Consider the following 25,982-nt stretch of genomic DNA (forward strand, 5'->3'; position numbering starts at 1 on the left):
TTAAAGAGTTAGAATCCAAGCGAGCATACGTACCTCGCCTATATCGGTACCAAGAGCGATGCCTTCTGCTATAGCTCTGGAGAGGGCACTCGCATCTGCAAATCCTAGATTAACTCCTTGGCCGGCCAAGGGGTGAACAGTATGAGCTGAGTCACCCACGAGAGCCACACGGTTTGAAACATAGTCTTTTGCATGCCTTAAAGACAAAGGAAACATCATTCTTTCTGATGAAAGCTTCACAACCTTTGGTGGAGTTTCAAACCTCTCCTTGGCAGATATGTTCACATCTCCTGTAAGCCAAGAGAGACTACTACCTCCTGAACTTGTTATCTCTGGATGTGGGCCGTATCCATAATCCAGAGCGTCGTTTACAGCTTTGATGAAGTCATCCTCGCTCATGGATCTGCGATCTGAGGCCTCTGTTGGATCCATAGTCCATACTATGTTGCTAAACTTGTCGCCAACAGGAAGAAGTGCGATGGGTCCATTGGGTAAAAACCGTTGCCATGCAGTGAAGTTTTCGACAGTGTGCTCAACTGTACAGATTATAGCGTTCTGAGAGTAGTTCCATCCTGTTGTTTTGATCCCTGCCAACTCCCTCACTCGCGACTTGGACCCGTCGGCACCTACCACCAGTTTTGCATAGACGTTGTTTCCATCGCTTAGCTCCAGTTTCGCAAGGCGCCCTCGCATAAATAAATCTGCTGTGGATGGTACTTCACCAAGACCAGTCAAAGAAGAACTAGGTAACATATCCATTGAGTTTAACCTCGCTGGATAAATAGTCTTCTGAAGATCTGATTCCTGCAAATCCCAACCTCTCTCGTGTTAGAAAAACAAAAATATGATTTATGAACTCTCTAAAATTCAGATAATCTGACTAAGAAGTTGAAGAAAGTACTAGCTGGTTTAGCAATTTATAAGAAATTACCACAAACTCTCTTTCTAAACTTGCGTTCAGGGGAAACCAGACTAGCTATATACATAAGCTTTTTGGAAGTTTGATATTTAGCTATGCTTCATTTATCGAAAGAAACGAATGAAAAGGTAGATGGAAATTTTGAAACGGGCAAAACTACTGCAATGACATGAGAAAGGACATGCAAGGTGCGAGTTACAAGGATGGGGGCATATAACGTATCCTTCTTAGGTAAACTGGGATGGAGCCAAGAAAGAAAAATACCTGAACACAAGATAGCTGAGAACTCTGAAGAACTTTATTCTCCACAACGCACCTGGATCATGTCAAGAATGAGCACATGGCTGTAAACATCATCAAGGATGCAGATGTACTGTGTATACCAATATGCTTACCCCAAGATATCTTGATCGACATCTTTAGCATTGTATCTTGTATATCCAAGGCCCGTGTAGTCCCAGACCTAAAACAACAACAACAAAAAAATGACATAGGAGGACTTTGTTAACGTCTAGCAGATCATTATCAGTTTATGCAGATCCTACACATCACACCTAGATCTGATAACAGTTTTGGTTTTAAGATCAACTTCAAATAAAGAGATAAGCGCCAAACGGCAGTAAATCACACCAATGTCGAGCCATGATCAAGAAATAAGTTCCACCAAAATCATAGCCACAAACCAAAGTGAGCTATATGCATTTCAGCAGCCATAATATAACAACTTCGGAAGTATTAAGAAGTTAATAATCATTACCTGCATTTTGTCAAAATAGGCATGTCGCTGTTCTTCAATGTATTTCCAGGCACCAATATCTGCATGATAAAATGACACCAAAGTTTTATAACTATAAAGGAAATAAATGGACTTTATCAGAGGACAAAGACTAGATCAAAATTTGGGTTCGAAGTGGCAAAAGCAGAGCATTTCAAACTCCTTATGCTACAATTTTTAAGCCCTTCTGGTAGCAAATTCTAGAAAATACAAACTGTGGGAAGAAATGAGAAAAGTTGAGAAACCTTTGAGGAAGGATATTGTTGCAGGTGTGACGGTACTGACTCTAGGATCAGGTAGGTGCCCTTTCTCAATGATGTTTTTTCTCCCCAAAAGAGGATTGTTGTCAATAATAGCAACATTCAAGTGCTTTGTCAATGGCTTGCTAGCTGAAAGAAGACAACCATGTCGTCAAAATCAACAACTGAGAAGAACAAGACTAGCCAGCAAACATGGGATTACCTAACGAAGCAGCTAAAGCAATTCCAACCATTCCACCACCGACAATAGCAATGTCATGTTGAGGACTATCGCCAGTGGAATTTGCATTGCTCTCCTACAAATCATTTATCAAAAGTGACTATCAACTTGTACAAAATCATATTCAATGTCCCACTCTAGCAAACAAACAAGGTTCTTGTTGTCCCAAACATGATGAACTACATGGACCAAAGAAGACTTTGGGGATGTCAATATACACAACAAGAATATCTAAAGTGTCCTTCCAAGACAAGACAGCGAATTCACAAGGACATAAAAGCAGATCATCTTACATTGGAACCCGCAGTAGAAGAGACTTTGCGTGTCACATGAGTAGAACAAGCCCTCTGAAAGATATGTTTTGATCCACAGACATTAGTCCTAAGTTGCCTTGCAAGCACCCTGTCCCAGAGGACAATTACATCAGACATCACATGGTATATATATCCTTAAAAACTGAACAACAACACACACAAAGTAATCTAACAAGAAACCCAAATTTCTATACAGATTGCTGAATCTGTCCATACACCAGAAACATGATCACCGACACAAAAGCAAAAAAAAAAAAAAAAAAAAAAAATGGAGAAAGGGAGAACTCGTGCGAACCTGTTCATGGTGTTGCCAGCTTTGATACAGAATTGATAACGTATATGGACAAATTCGAATAAACCGGATCGACCCGTGAACCGTATTTCACTCTGGATATCAGCAACAACAGTGAATCATGTAAGCAAGCGTCTTGGATTGGAGGTTAGAAGGAGAGTTTCGCCGGCAATTTTAATTAAGGGGTTATTCGGGTCGGGTTTACTTTCTTGGTCTGGGTCACGTATTATAATTTTGGTTATTAGGTTTTCAATCGAAACCCCGGTTCACTGCTGGACCGGTATCAAATGGTTTATTCAAATCATCCGGATTTACCCACCATGGGAGAAGAAGAAAAAAAATGCAAAAGAAGCAGAATGATGATGATGATTGATTATCGTCACTCACCGCCCTGTGTTGCTGCAACCTCCGATGGTGATTTGCGAACAGTCGTATTGTTTGTTTTGATGTAGCACGACTAATCATAAAGGCTGGTCACAACTATATGGCTCAAAGCTTTCATATCCGACATAATGAAAAAGAAGATATCCGAAATAATTTCAATTTCAGAGAATAAACTCGTTCGTAATCATTAATATCTATGACATATCCGACACCCATTGCTAGACCTCGAATTATGAAGGTAGTACACCCAGCTCCTTTTCCTTGTCCGTTTCCAAATACAAACTGATTATTCCCAATACAAACATACCTAAACCCACCACCAACCCTCTATGTCCAATCAAAATCAGAGAATCTTACCACGAGGGGATGACGAGAAGTTGCGGCGAGGCGCAACCGATCTGAAACTTCGGTTTGCCTGCGTCGAGAGCATAGAAATCAGATAAAATTGCAGCGCAAAAAGAGGAATACTCAAAGCCAGATTATCGACTAATTAGGGTTCGATCTTCGATTTGGGGATTATCTATGCTTTTTGGGTCGGCGTTTTCTTTTATTCCCCACCCCATAGGCTCACAAAATGAAACTCAAATCCCAAAGAATCAATTCAAACCAAGCTTAACTCTAAAGAACAATTGATATGATAACAGTAATCAAACTGACCAGTTCTTTAGTGTAAATTAGAAGGTCGAACTACCAATTTATAAAAGAAAGCAAACAAATTCAAGAAAAATCCATTACAAATAATACCAAAATCAATTGTCAGACAACACAATGTTTTTTTTTTCTTTTTTGGCCAAATAGAAGAAACAGACAATGCTCGACAATCAAATTGTTAAGAGAAACCCGATTACGTGTTCCCAGTAATCAATCAATCAATCAACGAAAGGACCCAACTTTTAGTCAGATGATGATAATAATTCTATAAACCCGTCACTCGTCGCATTCAATACGGCACGAGATTGCTAGCTCGCGGGGGCGATGAAGAGAAATAACTGACCAAAGGGAAATCCTTTGAGGGAGCTCCTCGGAAACCCTAGATATGGATGGTGAGAATCGAACAGGAGGGAGGTGGGGAGGGGAGCAGATCGGATGTTCTAGTGGGTGATGGATGGAATTGAAGAAGGAAGATGAAGGAGGAAACCTAAAGGATCTGTCGTGAAACGAATTCAAGTGATGGGATGAGAAACATTTCATTTTAGCCGGCCCTATTTTAACCCACACAAAACAAAACGGGTTTTAGGTTAAGAAAATAGATGCGGGCCGGGCTAACCCTATTGGCAAAAGCTCATATTAACATCCCTACCCATAGCCCGAGTTTTTCCGGGCCTCCGTTTTCTCTTGGGCCCTAAAGTTTCAGGATTTTTTTTTAATGAAATTCAGATTCGACCCAACATTTACTTGATATATCTTACCATAAAATTACTGAACTGATTGACCAAAAAATAATATTTACTGAACTGATATAACATTATACTTAAAAAATAATAATTACTGTACTGAGAGTGAAATTTTACTTCTAAAAAATTAAAAAAATGATCTTGTTGAAAACTATATCTCTTATCAAAACAAAACATTCCTTTAGACCCTATATTTTCTTTTATAATTTTAAATTAAATAACTATAAAGTTCTACCTACAATGTATCGCTTAATTATCATTCCCTTATAATTTGAGTGTTTATGAAATAAAGGAACAACCACTTTTCATTGTTTTTAGTTTTTTTTTTATGAACCAACATTTTTTTTAGATCTATCTATTAATTATTTTTCTTTTATTAATTAAAACACGTCAGACCAAAAGTGCATTTATTATAATATAAATGTTCTAATAACTAACTAAAGCATATGTTTAATGTAATTTTTCTTAAAAAGAATTGAAACACGACGTGATCTTGTTGAAACTTTATTAAGCAACTTATGATTTGATCCGGTTGACAAATTTGTTTAGATTCTCATCTTTCAAAACATTTTTTCATCACAATCTCTTTAGTCTTAATATCTCGTTTTTAAATCCTCCACCGTCTTTTGGGCTCTCACCCATCTTTGTTATCACCTCTAACTCTTAATTGACTTCTTGTCCATCTACTTCAAATCCTAATCCAATCTTCCACACATCGCATATATATGCTTTGTTGATAAACTGGTCTGCAAAATAAGGGATACACAAAAAATGGTATGCCATATTGGATTCCTTCCAAAGTTAACTTTAGGGGTGCCCATTCGGTATACGCTACGTTCTATTCCAGTTTCAGATTTTTGTGATTAAAAATTTCAGTTTCATTAGATATTTATATATTTTGGTTTGGGTTCAGTACATATCTTTGCAGATTGGATAATCCATTTAAATTGTTTTTAAAATTTAAAATTCATATATATACTTTAGATTTTTTAAAATTTTAATATATACACATAGATTTTTTTAAATTTATTAATGAGTTTTATGGTAATTTTTTTTTTTTTTTTTTTTTTGATAATCAAGGGTTCCCCACTTACGTGGGTCATTCCCTGGGCCCGGTTAGGCAGTGGTCCACTTCACCCGGGAGGGCTTTACCTGGACTGGGGACAAGGCCCAACACCCAGTACCGCATTTGGTGACAGGATGGGCAGTTCCCCTCCGTCTGGCGTCGAACCCGGGAGCTTGACAATTGGCCCCCAAGACCCTTACCAAACGAGCTACCACATCCCGTTTTATGGTAATCTTGAGATGTAAGAAAGGTTCTGTTTTAATGGTTGAAAGTTTGATTCAGGGTAGGTTATCGGTGGATCACAAGATTACTTGCTCTTGCTTGTTATGCAATCCTCCTTATGCCTGGTTTTCTTCAAGGTGATCTTATCCTCTTTGCTGATGAATATTTATTATCAAGAAGCTGTTTATTCATTGTACACTAATAAACAAGCTTGTTTTGTTGGCTTCTGCAGTTGCATATCATTATTTTTTCTCACCCCAAGTTAGGAGGAGTATTGTATATGGTGATCAACCTAGGAATAGGTAACTGAGCCTGTGTAACCAGCATAATCTAGGCCTGCTGCTCCCTTCACTTTCATATCACAAATGATTGATATGATCTCGATTGTTTTTGGCAGGCTGGATTTGTACATACCACCACCAACAAGTGCCGGCCTTAAGCCTGTTGTGGTTTTCGTGACTGGTGGAGCTTGGATTATCGGGTACTACTTAAATACGTTTTAGTATGCAAATGCATAAATTTACTTCTTGGTTAACTTTAATAGAACAGTAGGATCCCTGAAGCTACATCATTTTTCTTTGAAAGATAAAGTCGAAATTGGTAGTTTCATACTTGCATATCCTTTAGGTACAAAGCTTGGGGCTCTCTCTTGGGACTGCAGCTAGCAGAAAGGGATATCATTGTTGCATGTCTAGATTACAGGTAAGCAAATTAAATAATCCCTTAGCCGTTCTAATATAACTTTATCAACACATAAACCAAACATCTTTTGTCCAGAAACTTTCCTCAAGGAACAATTAGTGACATGGTAAGAGATGTTTCTCAAGGAATCTCATTTGTATGCAATAACATCTCTGCATTTGGAGGCGATCCTAATAGGTACTTGTTGGTTATATTGGCTTCTCCATATATTTCACAAGCTCTGGTGATTAAACCATGTCTGTTTTTTTTTAAGAATATATTTGATGGGACAATCAGCTGGTGCACATATCTCTTCTTGTGCTCTCATTGAACAAGCCATTAAAGAATCAAGAGGAGAACGTATCTCATGGAGTGCTTCTCAGATAAAAGCTTACTTCGGTTTATCTGGCGGGTAAGTAAATTATTACTTGACTTAAACGTTACTTAACTACCATGAAGCTTAGATTTGTTTCACCATTTGAAAAACTTGGAACAGGTACAATCTCTTCAATATGGTTGAACACTTCCATAACCGAGGCCTGTATCGTTCTATTTTCCTTAGGTATATCCTGCTTAGGCACCATATGGTTAAATTATAAGTAAGACATTACTTATGGTTGTTCATTTGTTGATCAACTTTGCAGCATAATGGAGGGAGAAGAGTCATTTGAACAATACTCTTCTGGCATCAGATTGAAAGAGCCGAGAGTAAGAAAAGCTGCATCTCTCTTGACTCATATTGTGCTCTTTCATGGATCCGAAGACTACTCTGATACAGGTAATGAGTAAGGAGGCGTTAGGGACACGTGGAGGTCAAGGAAGGAGGGAGGAAGATTGTTAGAGTTTGTTAGAGAGTTACTAACGGCTCCAGTGGTAAAGGGACGCGTGTCTAGTAGGAAACAGAGTGAGTATAAAAGCTTTGTTTCTCATGAGCTTTAGGATTATTCAGAAAAGTGTAAAAGAATCAATTTCTCTCTTCTTGTAATTCTGGAAACGATCTAACAAACTCTAACAACCTTCCTCCCTCCTTCCTTGACCTCCACGTGTCCCTAACGCCCCCCTTACTCATTACCTGTATCACACTCCATCCCATGTGAAGCAAGGTTAGATCACCCATTTACGAATCTGGACAATATGCTACTACTTCCTTCTGAAAACAGACAAAATGTTTTTTTTATTCGTTTTGTAGCAAAACTTTTGCTGAAGCTCTTCAAGGTGTTGAAGTTAAAACAGACCTAATTATCTACAATGGTAAAACTCACACTGATCTATTTCTTCAGGTAAGAAAAATACTACATAGGTCAGTGTACTTGTAAAAAAAACATGCATATAACAACAAAGTAATTGGATTATCACTTCTTTGTTTTTTTTTCATTGCAAAGGATCCTTTGAGAGGAGGTAAAGACGAGCTGTTTGATCATATAGTCTCCATGATACACGCCAATGACAGTGACGGTTTGAGTAAAGATGCGGTTGCACCACCGAGAAGACGGCTTGTGCCTGAGATTTTGCTTAAACTGGCTGGTAAGGTCAGCCCTTTCTGAACATGAAGACTAATGTTCGATATGTTTGTTGAAACTTCTTGTTCTGTTTTGTTTTGTCTTCTTCTTCTTCAATTTGTTTATTTATTTGACTAAAAGTATATGTAAAAAAACTTGCACATGTAAATATGATTTGAATTATAGCCTCTCTTTTCCTAAGCTACATCTTTTAACTCTGGACAACAAAACAATATGGATCCAAAAGAGTCAAAACTGAAGCAAGTTTCCTACTCGGATGATCAGAATATCATATATTCAACCATGTACAGATTAATTCACACTGCCTTCTTCCTTTGCTTGCTTCTGCTCTGCAATATGGTGGCGAACTCTTAAAAGATTTACTTCTCATATCCTCTATCAACTTCTCCACTATCTGTTTCCTCAGGTATACTTTCATGTATTCAAACCAGTCTCCTAGTGTCATATTCTCTAAATCTACCTTCTCTACCTTCTTTTCATTCCTGGATCCCTCCTCAGCCTTCTCTTCTGATGTCTCAGTTACAGCCTCATCTCTCTTACAGTCTCTTTCCTTGTCAATTGCATCTTGTAAGTTCTCTGCCTCTCCAAATTCTCCAACACTACAGTTGATGTCCTCTTCTCCTACTACTTTGCTCTTTCTCGGCTTAATCTCCACCTGATCTACCCTCTCATCTTCTTCAACATCCTCATTGATAGCTTCCATCTCTTCTACAACGCTCTCTGACGGCTTCTGCTCCGTTTTCTTCTTCTTTGCACGGCTTTTCCGAGCTTGGTTCAGAACCATCTCCAGCTCCTGAAAAGAATCTCCACCAATCGCTTCCTTCTTGCTTCTCGTAGCCCTTGAAGGTCTCTTCTCCTCTATAACACTATCCTCATATTTCACATTCTCTTCCAACCCCAAACGTTCGTTTCCAATCTGCCTGCTCCTTGTGCCTCTCTTCATCTCTGAGACTTCCACTACCTTTGGAATATCCTCAATCTCCAATTTGATTGAATCCAAAACAGCCTCAGTGTTCCTCTTACCTCTCCGAGCCCTAGAGGTTCCCTTCTTCTCCACCGCAACAGCTTCCTCCTCCTCCTCCTCCTCCTTCATAACCGCCACTTTCTTTTCGTTCTTCCGAGGCCTACCAACCCTGCGCGTCGGTTTCTCCTCAACCGACTCGATAGGAACCGGATCCGAATCCGCAAGACGCCTGTTACTCCTTCTCGGCCTCGGAGGAATCTTATGCTCCTCCTCCTTCACCACCTGAGCATCAGTCTCAAAGTTCACTACAATGGAAGTACACTCACCTAGCTTGATCACGTCTCCATGGCGGAGAGCAACGGGAGTATCGGAATCGAGAGGTTCCGAGTTCAGTATTGTGCCGTTGGAGGATCCAAGTTCGTGGACTATCCAGTTCTCGGAATCGGAGAAGATTCTGAGGTGTTTCGTGGAGACTCCGGCGTCTTTAACGGCGATTTCGTTACCGCGAACGATTCGGCCGATCCGGATAGTGGATCCGGGCTTGTACTCTAGAGATTCGCCGTCTCTTGGTCCCTGGACGAACGCGAGCTTCAACAATGGCGGAACCATCTTCTCTGTGAAGATTCAAACTGAATTTGAAAATTCGAATTTGTCAACGATCGAGGGGATACGAAATGCTGAAATATTTAAACCACTCTCCAGCCCAGTGGGCTGTTTTCGTAATAGCCCAATAGGCTTTACTGTTTCCCGAGAAACTCGCGAATGGTATATCACTGGGCTAGGATTCGGTTTTCAGTGGTTCATTCGGTATTTACCTTCGGTTATTTATGAAATTTGGTTCGATTTCGGTTTAATTATTTCAGTTTTTAGTTTATATAAGAACCGGCTACTATCCGATAAATTTTAAGTTTAAATTCGGCTCCGGTTCGATTCCAATTTTTTGGTTAATTCTGGATAATTCAAATGAAAAAACATAAATTTTAGTTTTTAGATTAAAAATGGGTAATTCGGATAAAACTTAATATTTTAAATGAAAATTATTCGGGGTAATCCAATTCTTAAGAATAATTCAAATAATTTTGATAAAGGTAATCCGAGTTTTCCGGGTAGTTTGGTGTATAAATAATATTTTTAGAATCATTAAAATAAAATATAACTAATATTTTTTTGTATATAAACTGTATTTCGGATATTCGGGTACCCATTCAATTATCAGTTTGGTTTCGGTTTTTCGGTGATCATAGGAACCGTTCGGTTATTTATAAATTTCAATTCGATTTTGAGTTCGAGTTTTTTGGTTCAGTTCCTGTTCGATTCTATGTCGACAAAAGTAGATGGCCTTTTGATAAATAGACCACACAGTATTTAAAAATTTGAGAAACGACCCAATTAAAAGAAAAGTAACAATTTGAACCAAAATAATTAAAAACTTACAAATCATAACGTAAGGTATTTCACACATCGAGGAAACAACACATTCAGTGTGAAAAATATTATTGAAGGAGAGAAACAGAGAGTGAAACATCATCATCACATGTTGGATTTGGATTGTCTTGCGATCTTGAACCACTCGGTGTGGAAAGAGCCTTCAACATCAGTCCTCTCATAAGTATGAGCACCAAAGTAATCTCTCTGAGCTTGCACAAGGTTCGCCGGCAGCCTCTCTCTCCTGTAAGAATCAAAGTACGCCAGACTCGCAGACATACCGGGAGTGCTAATACCCGAGTTGATACTCAAGCAGACCACTCTTCTCCAAGCCGACTGCCTCTCGATGATCTCTTTCGCAAACTCGGGATCCACCAAGAGGTTAGCCAGCTCTGCGTTCCTGTCGTAAGCTTGCTTGATCCTGTCCAAGAAGATTGCTCTGATGATGCACCCTCCTTTCCAGATCCTCGCCAGCTCGCCTAGCTTAAGGCCCCAGCCCTTTTCCATGCTCTTGGCGCGGATTAGGTTCATCCCTTGCGCGTAGCTGCAGATTTTCGACGCGTAGAGAGCCTTCCTCACGTCGTCGATGAGCTGCTTCTTGTCAACGGTTTGGTCGGTTAAGACATCTCCGAACCCACCTTCTTTAAAGACCTTAGCGGCTTGCACACGCTCATCTTTTAGCCCGCTGAGGAACCTCGCGTCGAGAGAGGATTCAATGGTGGGAGAAGGAACAGAGAGCTCAGCTGCTTGCTGCACAGTCCATTTCCCGGTACCTTTCATTCCCGTTTTGTCCAAAACCTTTATGTAAAAAATAGTTTAGTCGGTTTAATATTGTGTTATTGGTTTAATAGTTTGTTAACACTAGTGATCATTGTAATTAATACCTTGTCAACCAAATGCCCATCTCCCTTATCATCCTTGATGGCGAAGATATCCGCTGTGATCTCCACCAAGAAACTCTCGAGCTCACCTTTGTTCCACTCGGTGAAGACTCCGTGAAGCTCCTCGTTAGATAGCTTACCAACGGATTTCAAAACGTCATAGGCTTCAGCAATCAGCTGCATGTCACCGTACTCGATCCCGTTGTGGACCATTTTAACAAAGTTCCCAGACCCGCCTTTACCAATGTAAGTCACACAAGGACCACTGTCTCTGACCTGAGCCGCAACCTTGAGGAGAATGTCTTCGATGTTCTTGTAAGCGTCAAAGGACCCTCCAGGCATCAGAGACGGGCCGTTACGAGCGCCTTCTTCGCCGCCGGAGACTCCCATTCCTAGGTAGAGGAAACCGTTCTCAGACACGGCTTTTTCTCTCCTCTCGGTGTTCTCATACCATTCGTTACCACCGTCCACAATGCAATCACCTTTTTCCAAATAAGCAGAGAGGGTCTTGATGGTCTGGTCGACGGGGGCACCGGCTTTGACGAGCATGATTATGACACGTGGTTTTTGAATGGAGTTGACGAAGGACTCAGGGTCGTGGAAGCCGTAGACGGGGAGGTTTCCTTCTTTCTTGGCTCGTTCGACGGTTTCGTCGACTTTGGAAGTTGTTCTGTTGTAGACTGAGATTGGGAAGCCTTTGGAAGCAATGTTGAGAGCTAAGTTCTGTCCCATCACGGCTAGTCCAGCTAGACCTATTCTTGTTGGTTGAACAGCCATTGTATTTGTCTTCTTCTTCTTCTCCCTGCTGTTATAAAAGAAACTCACAGATCTCAAATCTAGAACAAAGAAGGCACCTTAATAGATAATTGATGAGATCAAGATGCAAACTAGTAACAATTAAACCAATCGATTCAACCAGGGATCAAAAATATCTAACACATAACTGATACATGCAACTAAAAAACTAAGGATCAATCAACAAGAAGAAGAGTGTTACAGATCTAGAATACAAAATTTACGACTACGCAGATTACTACATAACCAACCTATCAATCTACGAACAAACCTGCTTTCTCCCGAAATTGATTTGAGTTTTTACCAGGAGAGATCTGAAACGCGTAAGAATTTCGGAGTGGTGATTTTGGGAGCAACAGAGATATATAGCAAATGAACGGGTCTGATTCGCACCAATTGGAAATAAAAGTATTTGTCAAAGTTGGCCACTCTGCGTTAGGTGAGAAGAGGTGGGTTGGTGGTGGAGCTGGGTCTGCGGGTTGCGGGTCAACCCGCCCCGCCCGCTCCGCCAACCCGCGGATCGACTCATTTTTTTCACTCAAAACTTCGACCGCATGGCTCGCAAAGAAAGATTTACATACCCGCACCCGCTCCGTTCAAGTTTGCGGATAACCCGCGGGACCCGCAGATAATATAAATTTTAATAAAATAATTATTTTAATTATATAATACTTATTTTTCTAATAAAATAATTAAATTATATACTATTTTCTAAATTTATAGTATTTTATATATTTTTTACGAAAATATTTTTTTTTTTTCGGGTTAGCGGGTATCCGCGATTCAAAATCGACCGATCCGCACTCGCTCTGGGTAGAATCGACTCGACCCGCACCTGCATGTTGAATTTTTCGAAATGACCGACCCACATCCACCCCGCAGCGGGTTAAACGGAACGGGATCCGCGGATAAAAACTAAAATTTTCAGCTCTAGTCGGTGGTCGTAGATCTTCTCTGTTGGATCGTATTATATAAGTCAACAATATTGTTAAAAAAATCAAAAATATTATTCTTTTCACATACCAAATTTCCACTAATTCTAAAGTAATTAAATCATCATGATTATTGAAAAAGTAACATCATATTACATTATATATACAACATGAATATTCATATCATAGTTACTAACTGAAATTTAATTGGGTCATTCGACTGGGAGCTTGTGGTCAAGTGGTAAGGGGAAGGGCTTGGGATGTCACCACATTTCAAGTTCGATCCACCTGCTATGCGAAACTAAGTCACATTTTCCTGGTCACCTACACGGATATGGGCTATTGCATTTCAGCCCATTTGAATACCCGGGAGAGGGTCTATCCGTGGGCTGCACCTCCCACTCGGGGGTTAGGTCTGTGTCTTTAATAGACCCGGGTTTAACCCTTTACTTTTACAAAAAAAAAAATTTACTTGGGTCATTAATTAAAATTCAATTTCGATCCGATTGTCATCTTTAAAAACCGAGTAAACCAAATCAGATCGATCACCTATGGAGTGATTTTGCTACTAACACCTTGAGCATGTTTAGTTTTTGGAGATGATAATAGTGGTCGTATATGACCGTTGAAACATACCAAAAAAATCGTGTAAGTGATTAAATGACATCTACGTAGAATTATTTCAATTATATCTTCAAAACTTGAAACATGCTAAACCTATTTTGCAAACAAGAAGATTTGTGATTTAATAGTGAAGACATGCTTTAAATTTGTGGGAGATTTATTTTAACATTCAATTCAAATTTGTACAAGCATGGTTTATGATTGTATTTCCATCTTATCCAATTTTAACACTCTATTCAAATATAAAGTGAGTGATTGTTATATTTAAGAGGATCAATGAATCTATTAAAGATTTTAAAGCAATAAATACCAGAGGAACTTACCAATAGACATGCGACACATACAATGTCCATATTAAGGTATGAGAGTTTTTTTCTGCAACTTGTGAAGTAGAAAATGATATAGCTACTTTCATATTATTACTGTAGAAGCCAAATGTTAATCCCACTCCACGCGCCTCACCACTTAGACACCTTTATAATACTATTTCATTGGAATGCATATACCAAAGTACCCATAACTACATACACACGTGCCTATTGTAACGAACGATAGTTCTCGTGACAAATTGGATAACTACGTTATCTTGAGCCAAATAAGAAGAAAGGTACATACATAAAACATTTTGTTAAATCAAAATTTTATATGCAGTAGTAGAGTTATGCTATATCGATGTTTCAAAATTTTCTATGGAGTTAGGCAATGTATGTAAACATAAAAGGAGTGGAAACACAATATCTAATTATCTATGTAATAGACATGAATTATAAACTTCATTTCTCTTAATTAGTAGCAACTCATTACAAACAATGGCGTCTCTGTGACACGCGGGTAGAAAAGAGAGTGTGAGATTTTCTTAACTTTTTGTGAAAGAGGGAGGACAGAGAAAGAGTAAAGAAGTAGAGAGAGAGACACACCAGATACATCACCAAACCCTAATGTTCTCTCACCCTCACAAATATCTTATCTTTATAGCTTTTATAGATTTACAGAAGCTTCCTTCAGATTCACAATCTCATCAAACACACACAAACCCTTTCAAAATGATCTAAAGAAGAAACAAGAACCCTTCTGTACAATCAAATCATAACCAAACCAGAAAGCAAAAGTTCCCTCTTTTACTTTCTTCTTCTTGTTCTTGAGGAAACTAGGGTTTGATTTTATTCTCCAAAAGAAAAAGGTCTTTCATCCAAAAAAGTAAAACCCAACTCGTGTTTGTGTGTGTGTGTCTGAATATAGATAAACATTTACATACCCTAATAAGGTTACATATCAAAATGGGAAGGGGAAGAGTGGAGCTAAAGAGGATTGAGAACAAGATTAACAGACAAGTCACGTTTGCTAAGCGCAGGAACGGTTTGCTGAAAAAAGCTTATGAGCTTTCTGTTCTCTGCGATGCTGAGGTTTCTCTCATCGTCTTCTCCAACCGTGGCAAGCTCTATGAGTTCTGCAGCACCTCCAAGTACTTACTTATATACTCTCTTCTACCTCTTACATGTTAAAAATGGTTAGATCTATGTATATATATATCTTTCGTTTTTTTTTAAATCTTGTGTTGACTTTTATCTTTCTTGGTTGTGTTGTTCTTAATTACTTTTGACAAATTTGAGTTTCAGTTTTTAAATCTGATGTCTAAGGTTTTGGTTAATTGAGTTTTGAATGATTAAATTTTGAGATCTGATCTCTAATCATGTCATTTTTTTAGTAGATTTGAGATCTATAGGTTACAGAAGTGTCTTAATGATATACTGATATCATTGTATCTACACAGATATATATGTTCGATTAGAGATTTGTTAAAGTAGTTAAAGATTCACGGATTTCAATAAAAATATAAAGGATCCAACGTAGAATAATTTGTGGATCCATGCATTAACCAGTCTTACTCAACTTCATGCAGATATTTAAGCACCAAAGGAATTTAATTACATCTCTTTTCAATTATGCCAAAAGATCTTCTTCTTAACAATTTTTAAAATATTTGCTAGATTCTTATTTCAGCCACTAAATTAATAATTAATAGTTTGTTGTTCTTCTAAATTTTTAATGGTTTGATCTTTCAGCATGCTCAAGACACTGGACAGATACCAGAAGTGTAGCTATGGTTCAGTTGAAGTCAACAACAAACCTGCCAAAGAACTCGAGGTTTAAATCTCTACCATCACTTAAATTAACTAATTTTATTTGATATAATAACTAACACCAAAGCTAGAGAGCTTCAGAACTAAAGATTCACAGACTGGAATAAAAATTTATTTTTTTAGCTAGAGTCCAACACTAACGCGTCTCTTTGCTTGGCATTTTTTTCAGAATAGCTACAGAGAGTATTTGAAGCTGAAAGGTAGATATGAAAATCTGCAACTTCAGCAGAGGTATGTATATGTATGCCCACATAATAAACAGCATATCTATATATGTTATGTGTTTGAATTGATGTAAGTGTACGTTTGCTGCAGAAATCTACTTGGAGAGGACCTTGGACCTTTGAACTCAAAGGAGCTAGAGCAGCTTGAGCGTCGACTAGACGGCTCTCTTAAGCAAGTTCGCTGCATCAAGGTGATTTAATTAGTTATTCCGCTGTATATCTACAGAACACACTTGCATTGGTTTAGTTGCGTGAGATTAATGTCTGAAAATGCTTGTTTCGTGTAGACGCAGTATATGCTTGACCAGCTCACTGACCTCCAAGGCAAAGAGCATATGTTGCTTGAAGCCAATAGAGCTTTGTCAATTAAGGTACGTACACATTGCTTCTTTCTACCTCTCCCTAGTTTCTAATAGAATCTCAAAACTACATACATATACATCCACATTTATATGCGAGTCTGAAGATCTGTTGTTCTGTATTTAGCTGGAAGATATGATCGGCGTGAGGAGTCACCAAATAGGAGGGGCATGGGAAGGTGGTGATCAGCAAAATGTTGCCTATGGACATCATCAGGCTCAATCTCAGGGACTATTCCAGTCTCTTGAATGTGATCCCACTTTGCAAATTGGGTAAAACCAAACAACTTCTCTTGATTTTTAACACATCAACTTTTGGGTGGTAAACCATTAAACGTTTGATATAGCCTAACACTGTAGATTTGGTTTTTAAAACGCTTTGTTTGATGTCTAAAGAAGGAAAATCAATTACATGGAAACACGTTTTTTAAAAACTATAGGCCTTGAGTTTCAGATTCTGTAAAAAAATTAATTTCTGTTGTAGATTGTTAAACTATGTTGTTGTGGTGATAAAAACAGGTACAGCCATCCAGTGTGTTCAGAGCAAATGGCTGTAACAACTCAAGGTCAGAACCAACCAGGAAACGGCTACATCCCTGGCTGGATGCTGTGAGTTGATGCCTCTGATTTGATGATGAGAATCAGATGGATCTTTAGGCGTTCAAGGGGTGGGTTCTTGATGATGAAAATGAGATAGATTATTATATGAATAAGTATGGAATGTAATGAATTGTGTTTATGTATGCTGGAAAAGACTTTTTATTTGTAGACATAAGTGGCTATACATAGCTGTGATAGCCTTCAACATCTCTCTTCTTCCGTTGCAGGAGATGTTTGTGCCTTTTGAAACCTTGCTTATATATAAACGGATTGTAATGTGTGAAATGTTAACGTTAACCACGTTATCATGTCTTTGTATAATACAAAACGCTGTTAGATGCTAAAAGTAACTGCAGAGACTGCTTGCTAGAGAGGCAAATGAACTTCAAATTAACAATTAGATTTCAACACTTCACAATGCCACCAAGATCCAGCTTTTATTTCCAAGTCTTAAATGTACATAATAGATCATTACAGTATCTGGATCTTGCTCAGACAGCACAGATAATAATAAAGTACTATGTCCTGAAAAGTAAAATGATACAGAGAGTCCTGCTGAAGAATGGACTTTCTAGTTTACTACATATTTTCAATTGTTCGATGATAACATGATAAATAGCATATAATCAATCACTTCCAACAGTACTAAACTGTTCTAGAATTTGGGGTTTGTGCTTTTTCAATATACTTCTTCCCCATCAGGATAGTCTTTATCAAGAAACTGCTCCCTGAAACACAACAATTCACAATGTAATTAGCTTTGCTTGACTTGGATTCTTCCCAAGTTATACCAAGTTTACTACACGTAACAGAGAAGTTTGGAGAAAAACATTATCACCTGAGTCTTTCACAGAGGCGGGCTAAAGCTTCGGAACCCATCCTGAATGCAACATCTTGAATCTCTGAAGCATTCGAGAGGTTCACACTATCTGCTAACTGAAACTCACATAGCTCCTTCAACGAGAATGCATCGGTTAAAACAGCTGAGTGACCACCTCCTGCTGCTAGCTTCCTCACTTGTCCCACACACCTGAAAACAGCACCAGAGTTTCCCCTTAATCTAACCGAAAAATACCACAATGTCTGCATGACAAACAAACTTCTTTGAGCTCATACCAGTCTACAGGCGAAGGGTACCAAGCATACGATGATTTCTCATTAGCCGCTTGACCATAGCTATTGTATCCCCAACCACAGATCCGTCCCTCTCTCATATAAACCAGAGTGTGTGAATGTCCACAAGCAACAAGCCTGACATCGGTCGGGATGACTAGAACCGGGACGTTCCGCAGAAGCATTTCGCTTCCATTAGAGACAGAAAACAAGAAACCAGACTGAGGACCAAGACCTAGCTGTCCCGCTTGGCCACCGCCCCAAGCGTAAAGCGCTCCTTCCAGAGATAAAGCACAAGTGTGTACACCGCCACAAGCGACTTCCTTCATGGACACACCATCGAGACCAGCGACTCGCCTTGGTATCAACTCTTTATCCCCGGATTGGAGAGAAACATGGCCGAGTTGGCCCATGCTTCCTAGTCCCCAAGTGTAACTGCAACGAGAGAGATAAGTGAGTAAGATTAGCTGAAAGATAATTAATCAAAAGGGAGGGAGAACTTGCATTTGCTTCCTCAAGCATTCCCCATCTGGTAGGATGGTGATGAGATAGATATCTCCTTTCCCAGGACCCTTGCAGAGAATTGGTATGTGAATAACCACAAAGTTTTCAAAGAGAAAAGGTCTTTTAGAAAACTTACACCTCGCCCGTTTCTGATACAGCAGCAGTATGGTATTCTCCACATGAGACTTGCGTAATCTTCACAAGCTCGGGTGCTTCGTCAAGGAACTTCGCATAAGCAGTTATCACACGAGGTGCTTGTAGTCCTTCACAAGTGACTCCTCTACCAAGTTGGCCTTGTTCATTATAGCCTTATTTTCACAAAACACAAAAAAATTAAAATCATAAATACCATAATGATACCACAAACAAGTTAAATACCATAATTATACCACAAACAAGTTTAACCATATAACAATGTTTCAAAGCTTTCTTTACCCCAAGCTTGAAGAAAGCCATCTTCTGATAAGGCCACAACATGAGCTGTCCCACATGAAACTTGGCGAATTGCCTGAAACACGTTCATGCACCAATGCCTTATTAATCCTTGTTTTTTTCCACAAGGAGAGAGAGTTGAGAGTACATACCGTGTTAGCAGGGAATGCCCCTGGGAATAATCGTGGCAAATTTGACCCCTATCATGAAAAGTTTTGAGAAATTTATTTAGAGAATGGCACAACTTTGGTTTCAGACACATTAAATGGGAATAAACCTTTTGTTATATTACCTGGTTTTGTCCCCAAACCCAGAGTCTACTCTTTGAAAGAGTACCGTCATTTTCACGAGGCTCCGCAATAGCAGCAGTGCAGAAAGCTCCACAAGACACAAATTTCACAAACTCTGACTGCAGCTGCTTCACTTTCTTTGGATGCTTCCTCCCAACCTCGGTTCCATCCCCAAGCTGACCATATTCATTAGCCCCTGAAACCATTAGACATCAAAATGTAAGAACCACACCGACTTAAGGAAAGTACACATTGCCTAAGATTCAACCACAAGATCCAAAGACTACAGAAAGGAAATAACTTGGTATCAAATAAAAACAGCAATGTGCGTTTATGGAAACTGAGAGCTATACCCCAAGTGAAGAGAGATCCATCTGATGCAACAGCGGCTGTATGTTCCCGACCACAGGAGATATCTAGCCACCGTGAATTGGCACCAGCAGCAGGGCAACCAAAAAGCTCAGGAGGAAGCTGTTTTGGGATACGCAAAAGACTCTCTTGCCCTTTCCTACCGGTTTGCCCGCTTTGGTTGTATCCCCAAACGTATATGGCGCTCTTTGTTGGGATACTCACAGGAGCAGCAACTTCGCCAATGATTTCTCCAATATCCATTTTTGAGACAAAGAATCCTGTAACAAAATTGCATAAATTATTCCAAAAAGTCTCGAAATTTATGCGGTTTAATATGCATTAATAAACGAACTAAACTCTGATAATATAGAAATGAGTAAGTTTAGGAAGACCCAATCATGAATTTAAAAAGAAAGAAAGGAACTTTCACCACAACACGCAAAGGAGAACTCGATTCACAAAAAAATTCAAAGGAAACTAATTAACAGAAGAGAGCATACCTCTAAGATGAAATGTTGGAACTTTGACAAAGAATCGAAGTTTCTGGACGTTTTTGTGTGTTCGGTTTGGGGGGGATGATGCCTAATGTGTGTAATAAAACGGAGGGAAGGAGAGAAGAACCAATGAGGGTCGTTCGTTAATTGTCTCCGAGTCCTCTGGGTAAAAAGTTCTGAGAATTTTTCCGTATATTAGCACCTTAAGTCCTTTATTTTACAAATTATTTACACAAAAGTCCCTTAACTTTTAAATGTTATTATCTATTTCCCCCCTTTTCATAAGACTGTGTATCAGTAATTTGCAGTCTTTGAATTGAGCACATAGAAAGGGAAAGTAATTTATATACCAACAATGATGCAGGTTTCGAGAATACAACAGAGGCAGTTAATGGGAAGAATAAAATGGAACCTTGTTTCTTGTGTTTGCATATTTTCCCCTGAGTTATCATAAAGCTTACAATGTTTGTAGAGGTACATTTATCTCCCTTCCTGCTTTCGTGTATTTACCATTGATAAAACGACAATATTCACAAAACCAACAAGCAAAATTTACAAAAACATCCCTTTCTGCATTGCCTTGTAATCTTCCCCGGTTTCAGTTCAGACACAGGACAGAGATCAAATGATAGATGGTTGATGATTGGTGATCGATGATCATGGTGTCTCGTTGAATTCCATCACCTGCCATACAAAGGAACATGTGTTTCACTTGCTCTATTTATCACACACCTTCTTTCTCTGAGAAAATTGAGCTTTGTGCTACTTAATATCTGAGTATCTGAGGTTTTATATTTTAAGAACTTTAACCACTCGAGTCATGGCGTTCTTGTCGTTGGGGTTATATGTATTCCTTGAATCTGAAGGACCTTTTAGTGATCCTTAGTAGCAGCAGGTAAGAATCAGACCATACTAAAGAATCAGTTATGGATAAAAATTCAAGAAACACTACACGGTTAAACCGAACCAAAGTATATGAGATGAGAGCAGATTCTCTTATCATTTCAAATTAGAGATCTGTTGGTCAGTTAAAGACGTCAACTAAGACTAAGAGAACAATCCCATGACAGAAGCAAATTAACTGTTGAGAATTCAGTTCAGTAAGTTTCCGAAGGCTAGGGCTGGAGAGCGAGCGAGACCATTTCCATAGATCCCACCTCAAATCATCTAAAACCAACTCCTCCAGAACGGGGCAAGCTGAAAGAAGCTTTCCAAAGGCACAAACATGAGGAGGAAGACTATCGAACTGAACTGAGTTCAGGAAAAGCTTCTTAAGAGCAGGGAGAAACGCATCCTCAGGAAGCTCCTCGATACAGAACCCAGTTAGTTTCAGCTCCACAAGTGTCTTGCAAGTGAAAACCTCACGAGGAAGATCAGCATCATCATCATCTATGTAGAGACATAGATCAAGATCCAAGACACCACCACGATTCAGCACATGACGTATACAATGCTTGGTGCGAGAACCCTTTCTACACCTCAGGGTGAATTTATTTATGGAGGAGTTTCCTGAGACATACAAGACTCTTTCTACAAATTTCAAGAATCTTGGCCGCCGCATATCATTTTCGTACGGTAACAAATCAAGAGTTGGGGAGAAGGCAAAGAGAAGGCGCCATCTCTTTGAGAGAACTGAAGTTTGAGCCGACTTCTTTAGCGGTAAGAAAGACAAGATGTGGTGAATAACACCATCTGGTAAACTGCTTATCCTGTCCATTCCTTCCCCTACAAAATGAAGCCAAGAAAAAAAGAAGAGAGAAACAATAAGATTGATATCGTCTGCAGCAACCAACTTGGCTAAAAGAGCCGAGAATGCTGCAAAATTTATCACAGGTGAGGAAAGACAGACTTGGTTTCCATCAATCATGTTAGTGGTTTAGTAATAGGCTTCTTGAGAACGAACAGGCAAATGAAAGCCAAGAAAAAATAATATTTTTTTTACCACTACGCTTTAAATAAGAAGTCGAGAGTGGAGTTTCCAGCGACTAGACTAAGACTAGAGACTGACTTCCCAAAAGAGAGAAAGAAAAGGGTTTAGGCAAATCACGGCAACAGAGATGAGAAAACTCGTGTATCATTCTAGGCAGAAGCGATCACGAATCAAGCAAGACCCACTTTAGAGCTAATCATGAATTTAAAAAAAAAGGAAGGAACTTTCACCAGTAAGATGACACAACACGCAAATGAGAACTCGATTCACAACAAAATTCTAAAGGAAACTAATTAACAGAAGAGAGAGCATACCTCTACAGATCAATGTTGAAACTTTGACAAAGAATCGAAGTTTCTGGACCTTTCTGTGTGTTCGGTTTGGGCAACGATGCCTAATGCGTGTAATAAAACGGAGGTTCACTGTCTCCGAGAAAGTTATGAGAAGTTTCTGTATATTAGCACCTTAAGTCCTTCATTTTATGAAACATTTAATCAAAAGTCAGTGCACTTTCAATTGTTGTCTCTTTTTCCCAGTTCATAAGACAGTCCTTTGTACTCTTTAGATTCAACACATTAAAACGGGGAAAATAATTTATATACCAACAATGATGTACGAGTTTCGACGATTCAAGAATACAAACAGAGGCAGTTAATCAGAAGAATCACTTTAAAAAAAGGAAACATTGCTTCTTGTTTTGCATTTTTTTTTTTTGTGGCCATGTTTCATGGAGTTATCATAAAGCTTAAAATGTTGCAGAGGTACATTTTCACCCTTCCTGCTTCATATATTTAACATTGTAAAATGACAATATTCACAAAAACCAACAAGCCAAATTTACAGAACATCCCCTCTGCAATTGCCTTGCCATCTTCCGCGGTTTCAGTTCAGATACAGGACACACAGATAGATGATCGATGTTCACGGTGTCTCATTGAATTCCATCACCTGCACGCAAGGACATTGGAAAACAAAATGGGACCTCTTTATAAGGAGACTTCTCTGTCTGACTGTATCTATCACACAGACAGATAAAACCAAAAGCATATATGTTCTGAGAATGAACAGAGAAAGAGAAAGAAGATACCTTTCCGCAGACAGGACAGTTCTCACTTCTCTCCATCCATTCATAAATGCAACCAAGGTGGAAATGGTGAGAGCATTTTGTTACAATCTTTGGGTTCTCTGATGTATATTCTGCCAAAAAAGCCAAACAAGACCGATGAACGTTGAAGCCTGAAGGAACAACGAAAGAAAAATAATAGGATTAGGATTATATATAACCTTCAAGACAAGTTGGACATGCATCTTCATCTTCAGACAAAGGAAAATCCCATATGTTTCCAGACGCCGACTTTGATTTCATAATCCTAAGACTGGATTTACTAGAGTACTCTTCTTTGGGATCTTTCTCAGAGACAACTGATTTGTTATTCGCCCATTTGCATCCGAAAGATTCAGAATCCGCATCGCTATCGCTCCTTAGAGGCTCAGCTTCCTCATGGGAGTGACTTGAACCCTTCTCACGCCGTGAGACGAGTGAACGGAAGTGTCTAGGATCAGCATCGTAAGGCAGAGGCCTCGGAGTAGAACGGAAAGCTTCGGAAAGAAAGTTATCGTGTGAAGAAGAGGAAGTTATCGATGGAGTGGTCGCTTGAACGGAAGATGGCAGAGCGCGTATTTCTCCTCTTCCGAACACCGAGCTATACTGAAAGTATTCAATATGGGATAAACTCGTGAGAGTAAACATATGAAAGCTATGAGCTGATAAAAAAGCAATGCGAGTGAGAACGTACCAGGTTAAGGAAGTTACGAGCAAGGCATCTTATGCAGGGACAGTTCCTATATACAGAGCTATTTGGATTCATGTACTCATCAATGTCTTGGACTCGAAAGCAAGAAGTAACACATCCCATCTTCTCCTCCTCCTCCTCTCTATTTTCCTCAAAGATTGAAAGCTTCTATCTAAAGAAGTCTCGTTCACCAAACCATATGGTGAACAGTCTGCTTCATATCTCCAAGTTGCCTACAATGATAAAATGGGGTTTGATTCCCTTATGATGTGATCAAGCACATTTAACTAAACCCATCTCAATAAAACTTTTGTCTGAGAGTTTGGATCTGAACTTCAAACACTCACAGAACTAACTTAAAGTGAAATGCAAGCACATGAACTGATAAAACCCTATTTTGGGTAAATCTCCAAAAGTGAAAAATAAAAACTTTGCTACAATAAGCCCAATTGAGATAAGAGTGAAAACCCATTTCGATTGCACTGAGACAACAGAGTGAATCAAGTACAAAAATCAGCGAAATTTGACCAGAGAATTGAGATCAGAAACGATCGGAATCGAATTATCACAACCCATTTCCACTAATATTGAAATGATCGCAAAATTGAGAAGAAAGAGCAAACCTTTATGATCGAGAATTGAGCTGGACGGAGAGAAGAATCAATTACCCCCAAATCCAATTCAATCTTTTGATCGGGGCTAAGCGTAAAGAGAGAGCGATGAAAACAGATAACCGACGAAAGAGAGAACCAATAAGAAAGATTTAAAAAATTCAATATTAATTAAATACTGATACTCATTAATTAATTTTTATTATTTCGCAATTTCCCAGGAAATTCAAAAAAGTGGGAGACACTGGAGATGATGGGCGATGATGAATGATGTTTGTTGTTGTGAAAGTGGGTGAGAGAGAGCTTTGTTGAATGCCAATGGAAGCTTCAATAATAAAAACAAACAAGAATTGACCTTCAAAAATACGATTCCATTAATAAAAATTAAATAACAGTGTGTTTAAAATAATGATAATCAAAGGACATAATAAACTATATAATATGATTAGATTATGTGTTAAAGTTTGAAGAATGAAGATAACCTTTGTGCAAAAAAAAAAAACCTTTGTGCTTTGGTATTGACCTTTTCTGATTTAGACATTTGGGTTTCCAAAGCCTTTTTAACTTCATATAAGGATCAAACAGGCCTCATAGAAGCCCAGATACGTCGGCTTCGTTACACATGCCCGATTAAAAAGTTTATTATACTGGAAATTACTAATTAGTAATTAATCATAAATTAGTAAAGTTTTATTTCCCAAAAACGAATCTATATTATAATAGATCAGTTTTTCTCACTCCTCAACGCGCCACGTCATCGTTTTGTGGGCCCCACTTTTAAAAAGTGTAAAAAAGTGTCAAGCTCATGGCTCGAACCCGGGTTATTGAGATATAAACACCAACATTTATACCACTAAGCTAACTGATACCTTTGTACATTGATGGCCGAACCTAATATATATTTATGAAGGTCGGAAGCCCTTGCTTCTTCGGCTTCCTCTGTGGGTCGGTCCTACAAGTGTGTTTTGGGTTTCATTTTTAAATGGAATTCATCACGTTATATGAAAAAAAACTTAAGTTTGCAACAATTATGGTTTTCCTATATTGTAAACTGTTGTAGTTTAATATGAGTTCTTTTAATCATTGTCTCAAACAAGTCTGAGTTACAGAGTTGCGCTGTGTGTATGTTCGTAATCTATTTTTTCACCGGTGAACTCTTCATGTCCCCATCTTAAATCGCTTGATCATAAATGTTCCTGATTTGTAGCCCCTCTGTAAACCATATATATATGATTCTCATCTTTGATGAACTCAATCTGCATCTCCACAAAACTCATTGATTCCTCTTAGCTTTAACCATCTTCTAGAAAATGTTTCTCTCTGCCTCTCCAGTTTGTCAAACCGGCGTCCCGGCGTCCGTCACTCAACCTTCGAGTCTCTCCGTCTTGGTCGTAGTAGTCAGAGCATAGCATCTTGCTTCCTCGCTTCTGGGATTCCCTGAACTTCAAGAAAGACAGGGAGTTTGTGGGAAT

General features: G+C 38.9%; 8 protein-coding genes across 11 annotated transcripts; 2 read left to right on the forward strand and 6 right to left on the reverse strand.

Annotated features, from left to right (window-relative positions):
- On the reverse strand, positions 1-4,326 carry LOC106292435 (ubiquinone biosynthesis monooxygenase COQ6, mitochondrial-like). The gene is made up of 11 exons (XM_013728021.1): positions 4,303-4,326; positions 3,522-3,579; positions 3,168-3,237; positions 2,784-2,875; positions 2,468-2,576; positions 2,157-2,250; positions 1,940-2,083; positions 1,677-1,735; positions 1,315-1,382; positions 1,184-1,235; positions 1-804 (listed from the first exon to the last, which is right to left on the reverse strand). The coding sequence occupies exons 4-11, from the start codon at positions 2,789-2,791 to the stop codon at positions 1-3; spliced, it is 1,338 nt and encodes a 445-aa protein (XP_013583475.1). The 5' UTR covers positions 2,792-2,875; positions 3,168-3,237; positions 3,522-3,579; positions 4,303-4,326.
- Positions 4,327-5,758: 1,432 nt separating this feature from the next.
- On the forward strand, positions 5,759-8,118 carry LOC106292436 (probable isoprenylcysteine alpha-carbonyl methylesterase ICMEL2). Its single transcript, XM_013728022.1, has 12 exons — positions 5,759-5,865; positions 5,907-5,983; positions 6,079-6,148; positions 6,244-6,327; positions 6,474-6,548; positions 6,624-6,725; positions 6,802-6,939; positions 7,024-7,089; positions 7,172-7,293; positions 7,609-7,630; positions 7,717-7,807; positions 7,910-8,118. Exons 1-12 carry the CDS (start codon positions 5,759-5,761, stop codon positions 8,069-8,071), a joined length of 1,116 nt encoding a protein of 371 aa, XP_013583476.1. The 3' UTR covers positions 8,072-8,118.
- An 83-nt stretch (positions 8,119-8,201) lies between these two features.
- On the reverse strand, positions 8,202-9,662 carry LOC106293465 (FHA domain-containing protein At4g14490). Its single transcript, XM_013729143.1, is given in 2 exon segments — positions 8,202-8,401; positions 8,403-9,662. Coding segments are annotated over 2 exon segments (1,281 nt in total). The 5' UTR covers positions 9,621-9,662; the 3' UTR covers positions 8,202-8,338.
- Positions 9,663-10,400: 738 nt separating this feature from the next.
- On the reverse strand, positions 10,401-12,575 carry LOC106293463 (6-phosphogluconate dehydrogenase, decarboxylating 3-like). Of its 3 annotated transcripts, none has more exons than XM_013729138.1 (3): positions 12,384-12,575; positions 11,321-12,119; positions 10,401-11,234 (listed from the first exon to the last, which is right to left on the reverse strand). In XM_013729138.1, the coding sequence occupies exons 2-3, from the start codon at positions 12,092-12,094 to the stop codon at positions 10,542-10,544; spliced, it is 1,467 nt and encodes a 488-aa protein (XP_013584592.1). In that variant the 5' UTR covers positions 12,095-12,119; positions 12,384-12,575; the 3' UTR covers positions 10,401-10,541. The 3 variants fall into 3 exon arrangements, with proteins under 3 accessions (XP_013584592.1, XP_013584593.1, XP_013584594.1); XM_013729139.1 differs by having other exon boundaries at positions 11,321-12,122; positions 12,364-12,512; XM_013729140.1 differs by having other exon boundaries at positions 11,321-12,122; positions 12,417-12,510.
- A 1,992-nt stretch (positions 12,576-14,567) lies between these two features.
- Positions 14,568-17,338, forward strand: LOC106293468 (developmental protein SEPALLATA 2). Its single transcript, XM_013729145.1, has 7 exons — positions 14,568-15,130; positions 15,732-15,813; positions 15,979-16,040; positions 16,125-16,224; positions 16,321-16,404; positions 16,520-16,665; positions 16,912-17,338. Exons 1-7 carry the CDS (start codon positions 14,946-14,948, stop codon positions 17,003-17,005), a joined length of 753 nt encoding a protein of 250 aa, XP_013584599.1. The 5' UTR covers positions 14,568-14,945; the 3' UTR covers positions 17,006-17,338.
- A 72-nt stretch (positions 17,339-17,410) lies between these two features.
- LOC106293464 (RCC1 and BTB domain-containing protein 1) lies at positions 17,411-20,354 on the reverse strand. Of its 2 annotated transcripts, none has more exons than XM_013729141.1 (9): positions 20,183-20,354; positions 19,685-19,960; positions 19,334-19,527; positions 19,194-19,241; positions 19,045-19,117; positions 18,746-18,917; positions 18,109-18,540; positions 17,831-18,022; positions 17,411-17,720 (listed from the first exon to the last, which is right to left on the reverse strand). In XM_013729141.1, the coding sequence occupies exons 2-9, from the start codon at positions 19,941-19,943 to the stop codon at positions 17,672-17,674; spliced, it is 1,419 nt and encodes a 472-aa protein (XP_013584595.1). In that variant the 5' UTR covers positions 19,944-19,960; positions 20,183-20,354; the 3' UTR covers positions 17,411-17,671. The 2 variants fall into 2 exon arrangements, with proteins under 2 accessions (XP_013584595.1, XP_013584596.1); XM_013729142.1 differs by lacking the exon at positions 20,183-20,354 and adding an exon at positions 20,113-20,141.
- Positions 20,355-20,594: 240 nt separating this feature from the next.
- LOC106293469 (F-box/LRR-repeat protein At3g58980-like) lies at positions 20,595-22,383 on the reverse strand. The gene is made up of 2 exons (XM_013729146.1): positions 22,337-22,383; positions 20,595-21,901 (listed from the first exon to the last, which is right to left on the reverse strand). Exon 2 carries the CDS (start codon positions 21,891-21,893, stop codon positions 21,201-21,203), a length of 693 nt encoding a protein of 230 aa, XP_013584600.1. The 5' UTR covers positions 21,894-21,901; positions 22,337-22,383; the 3' UTR covers positions 20,595-21,200.
- Positions 22,384-22,774: 391 nt separating this feature from the next.
- On the reverse strand, positions 22,775-24,797 carry LOC106343867 (E3 ubiquitin-protein ligase At3g02290). The gene is made up of 5 exons (XM_013783202.1): positions 24,523-24,797; positions 23,903-24,132; positions 23,391-23,814; positions 23,194-23,303; positions 22,775-23,054 (listed from the first exon to the last, which is right to left on the reverse strand). Exons 2-5 carry the CDS (start codon positions 24,020-24,022, stop codon positions 23,028-23,030), a joined length of 681 nt encoding a protein of 226 aa, XP_013638656.1. The 5' UTR covers positions 24,023-24,132; positions 24,523-24,797; the 3' UTR covers positions 22,775-23,027.
- Between the last annotated feature and the right edge of the window lie 1,185 nt (positions 24,798-25,982).

This window comes from Brassica oleracea, chromosome C5 (assembly GCF_000695525.1).
Source record: "Brassica oleracea var. oleracea cultivar TO1000 chromosome C5, BOL, whole genome shotgun sequence".
Lineage (NCBI taxonomy): Eukaryota > Viridiplantae > Streptophyta > Magnoliopsida > Brassicales > Brassicaceae > Brassica > Brassica oleracea.

Excerpts from the sequence above, each read along its gene's own strand:
- LOC106292436 (XM_013728022.1), top strand. The coding sequence starts at position 5,759 with ATGGGCAGTTCCCCTCCGTCTGGCGTCGAACCCGGGAGCTTGACAATT. Across the intron at positions 5,984-6,078 it reads TATGCCTGGTTTTCTTCAAG|TTGCATATCATTATTTTTTC; the intron begins GTGATCTTATCC and ends TGGCTTCTGCAG. Across the intron at positions 6,149-6,243 it reads GGTGATCAACCTAGGAATAG|GCTGGATTTGTACATACCAC; the intron begins GTAACTGAGCCT and ends TGTTTTTGGCAG.
- LOC106293464 (XM_013729141.1), bottom strand. The coding sequence starts at position 19,943 with ATGGATATTGGAGAAATCATTGGCGAAGTTGCTGCTCCTGTGAGTATC. Across the intron at positions 18,918-19,044 it reads TGGCTTTCTTCAAGCTTGGG|GCTATAATGAACAAGGCCAA; the intron begins GTAAAGAAAGCT and ends TGTGAAAATAAG. Across the intron at positions 18,023-18,108 it reads TACCCTTCGCCTGTAGACTG|GTGTGTGGGACAAGTGAGGA; the intron begins GTATGAGCTCAA and ends TGCTGTTTTCAG.
- LOC106293463 (XM_013729138.1), bottom strand. The coding sequence starts at position 12,094 with ATGGCTGTTCAACCAACAAGAATAGGTCTAGCTGGACTAGCCGTGATG. Across the intron at positions 11,235-11,320 it reads ATGGGCATTTGGTTGACAAG|GTTTTGGACAAAACGGGAAT; the intron begins GTATTAATTACA and ends TTTTACATAAAG.
- LOC106292435 (XM_013728021.1), bottom strand. Across the intron at positions 2,084-2,156 it reads TGCTTTAGCTGCTTCGTTAG|CTAGCAAGCCATTGACAAAG; the intron begins GTAATCCCATGT and ends GTCTTCTTTCAG. Across the intron at positions 1,236-1,314 it reads GTCGATCAAGATATCTTGGG|GTGCGTTGTGGAGAATAAAG; the intron begins GTAAGCATATTG and ends GACATGATCCAG.
- LOC106293468 (XM_013729145.1), top strand. The coding sequence starts at position 14,946 with ATGGGAAGGGGAAGAGTGGAGCTAAAGAGGATTGAGAACAAGATTAAC. Across the intron at positions 16,041-16,124 it reads AATCTGCAACTTCAGCAGAG|AAATCTACTTGGAGAGGACC; the intron begins GTATGTATATGT and ends CGTTTGCTGCAG. Across the intron at positions 16,225-16,320 it reads AGCAAGTTCGCTGCATCAAG|ACGCAGTATATGCTTGACCA; the intron begins GTGATTTAATTA and ends TGTTTCGTGTAG.
- LOC106293469 (XM_013729146.1), bottom strand. The coding sequence starts at position 21,893 with ATGGACAGGATAAGCAGTTTACCAGATGGTGTTATTCACCACATCTTG.
- LOC106343867 (XM_013783202.1), bottom strand. The coding sequence starts at position 24,022 with ATGGGATGTGTTACTTCTTGCTTTCGAGTCCAAGACATTGATGAGTAC. Across the intron at positions 23,815-23,902 it reads CTCGTAACTTCCTTAACCTG|TATAGCTCGGTGTTCGGAAG; the intron begins GTACGTTCTCAC and ends GAATACTTTCAG. Across the intron at positions 23,304-23,390 it reads ATGTCCAACTTGTCTTGAAG|AATATACATCAGAGAACCCA; the intron begins GTTATATATAAT and ends CTTTTTTGGCAG.